At 60.1% G+C, this 1,949-nt stretch overlaps 1 protein-coding gene across 1 annotated transcript; it reads left to right on the top strand.

Annotated features, from left to right (window-relative positions):
• On the top strand, nt 1–1,281 carry LOC102004229 (leukocyte immunoglobulin-like receptor subfamily A member 6; the record flags this gene model as incomplete). The annotated part of the gene is given in 4 exon segments (XM_013510242.1): nt 1–225; nt 329–364; nt 550–834; nt 979–1,281. Coding segments are annotated over 4 exon segments (658 nt in total), but the record flags the coding sequence as incomplete, so codon positions are not given.
• Nucleotides 1,282–1,949: the final 668 nt, after the last annotated feature.

Here is a 1,949-nt window from a genome sequence, read left to right as displayed (position 1 = left end):
CCTGGAGCCCAGCCAGCCTCTGCCCTGGAAAAAAAACAGCCCGGGTGTCGGTGGATGTCAGCTCCGCTTCCTGTGGGCTCCTGGCCTGCCCACCCTGTGAAGGGCAGACAACAATCCTCAGCTGCAAAACTCTGTGTGTCAGGCACTGTGGTCTCATCCGTCCACAGTCTCACCTGGAGGTAGGAGACGCCATGACCGCCACACTCACCGCCCTGCTCTGTATTGGTGAGAACTGAATGTGGGTGGGGAGCCCTTGTGTGGAGCCCCACAGCCAGATTCTGGCCCATCAGGCTCCAGGGCAAACCTCTCACAGGGAACTCTCTTCCAGGGCTGAGTCTGGGCACCAGGACCCGAGTGCAGGCAGGTGAGTGTGTGCCCAGCTTTCCAAGGTCCCTCCTACACCTGGGGACAGGGGGCCATGCCTGGGCAGTGGGGATGGAGCACAGCAGGTGTGGGCTGGTGCAGGGAGGTCTGGAGGGTCCTGGGGCTGAGAGCTGGGGTCTGAGAGGAAGAAAAAGATCCTGCCACCCACCTCTGATTTCCCTGCAGGGACCCTCCCCAAACCCAGGCTCTGGGCTGAGCCAGCAGCTGTGATACCGAGGGGGGAACCTGTGACTCTCTGGTGTGAGGGGCCTCCGGGGGCCCAGGAGTACAGTCTGTACAAACAGGGAAGTCAAGTGCCCTGGAAAAGACAAACATCCCTGGAACTCAAGAATGGGGCCAACTTCTCCATCCCATCCATGAGAGAAGGTGATGCAGGGCACTATCACTGTTACCATCGCAGCCCTGCTGGCTGGTCACAGCACAGTGAGCCCCTGGAGCTGGTGGTGACAGGTGAGGGGACACTCGGGGTCCCAGCCCCAGGCTCTGCCCTCGGGAAGGGGTCTGCTCTCACGGGTGTCCCCTTCTCACAGCCCAGCCCTTGGGACTATGTGGGAGGTGTGAGTCCATTTCACATGCTGCCTCCTTCTCTCCTAGGATGCTACAGCAAACCCAGCCTCTCAGCCCTGCCCGGCCCTGAGGTGACCTCAGGAGGGAGCGTCACCCTCCAGTGTGCCTCATGGCAGGGATATGACAGGTTCATTCTGACTAAGGAAGGAGGAGACAAGCTCTCCTGGTCCCTGGACTCACAGAAAAGCCTCGCTGGGCAGGTGCAGGCCCTGTTCCATGTGGATCATCTGACCCCCAGGCAGAGGTGGACATTCAGATGCTACGGCTGTTACAGTAATAAACCCCAAGTGTGGTCAAGTTCCAGTGACACCCTGGAGCTCCTGGTCTCAGGTAGGAAAGTTCTTTATTTGATCCAATCATATTTGAGTCCTGAAACAACGGACAAGGCCCTATTAGAGAGCATCCCCAGGCGGAGGTTGGGTCTGGACAGCTACAGAGCTAGGAACCCCATGTGACAATCAGGAAGACCCACAGGGCCAGGCAAGAGAGCAGGGGCATGGCGGGAGCCATCCCCTTAGCCTGCCTCTTCCTCCCTCCAGGGCTGTCCAGGAAGCCCTCCCTCCTGACCCAGCAGGGCCCTGTCCTGGTCCCTGGACATAACCTGACCCTCCAGTGTCACTCTGACCTTGTCTATGACAGATTCACTCTGTCCAAGGAGGGGAAAATGACCTCTCCCAGTCCCCGGCCGGCAGCCCCAGGCTGGGCTGTCTCAGGTCGACTTCCCCCTGGCCCTGGGAGCAGCTCCCATGGGGGCTGCTACAGATGCTATGGTGGACACCTCTCCTCCGAGTGGTCGGCCATCAGTGACGCCCTGGACATCCTGATCAAAGCACGGGAGCCCGGGGCTCAGTCAGGGACCCAGACTCTGCATAGGCCCTGCTGGGATAGCCCAGGAGGGGATGGCCCAGGAGAGGTTGGGTTGTCAGCAAAGGAGATCTAGAGAGACAGGGGAGGGCAGGAGGGGCTGAGTCAGAGGACACGGACTGGTAGAAGAGAGG

Source organism: Chinchilla lanigera, unplaced genomic scaffold (genome assembly GCF_000276665.1).
Source record: "Chinchilla lanigera isolate Chin_1 unplaced genomic scaffold, ChiLan1.0 scaffold01647, whole genome shotgun sequence".
Lineage (NCBI taxonomy): Eukaryota > Metazoa > Chordata > Mammalia > Rodentia > Chinchillidae > Chinchilla > Chinchilla lanigera.
The sequence above is the reverse complement of the archived record's forward strand: the minus strand, read 5'-3'. Positions and strand labels throughout refer to the sequence as shown.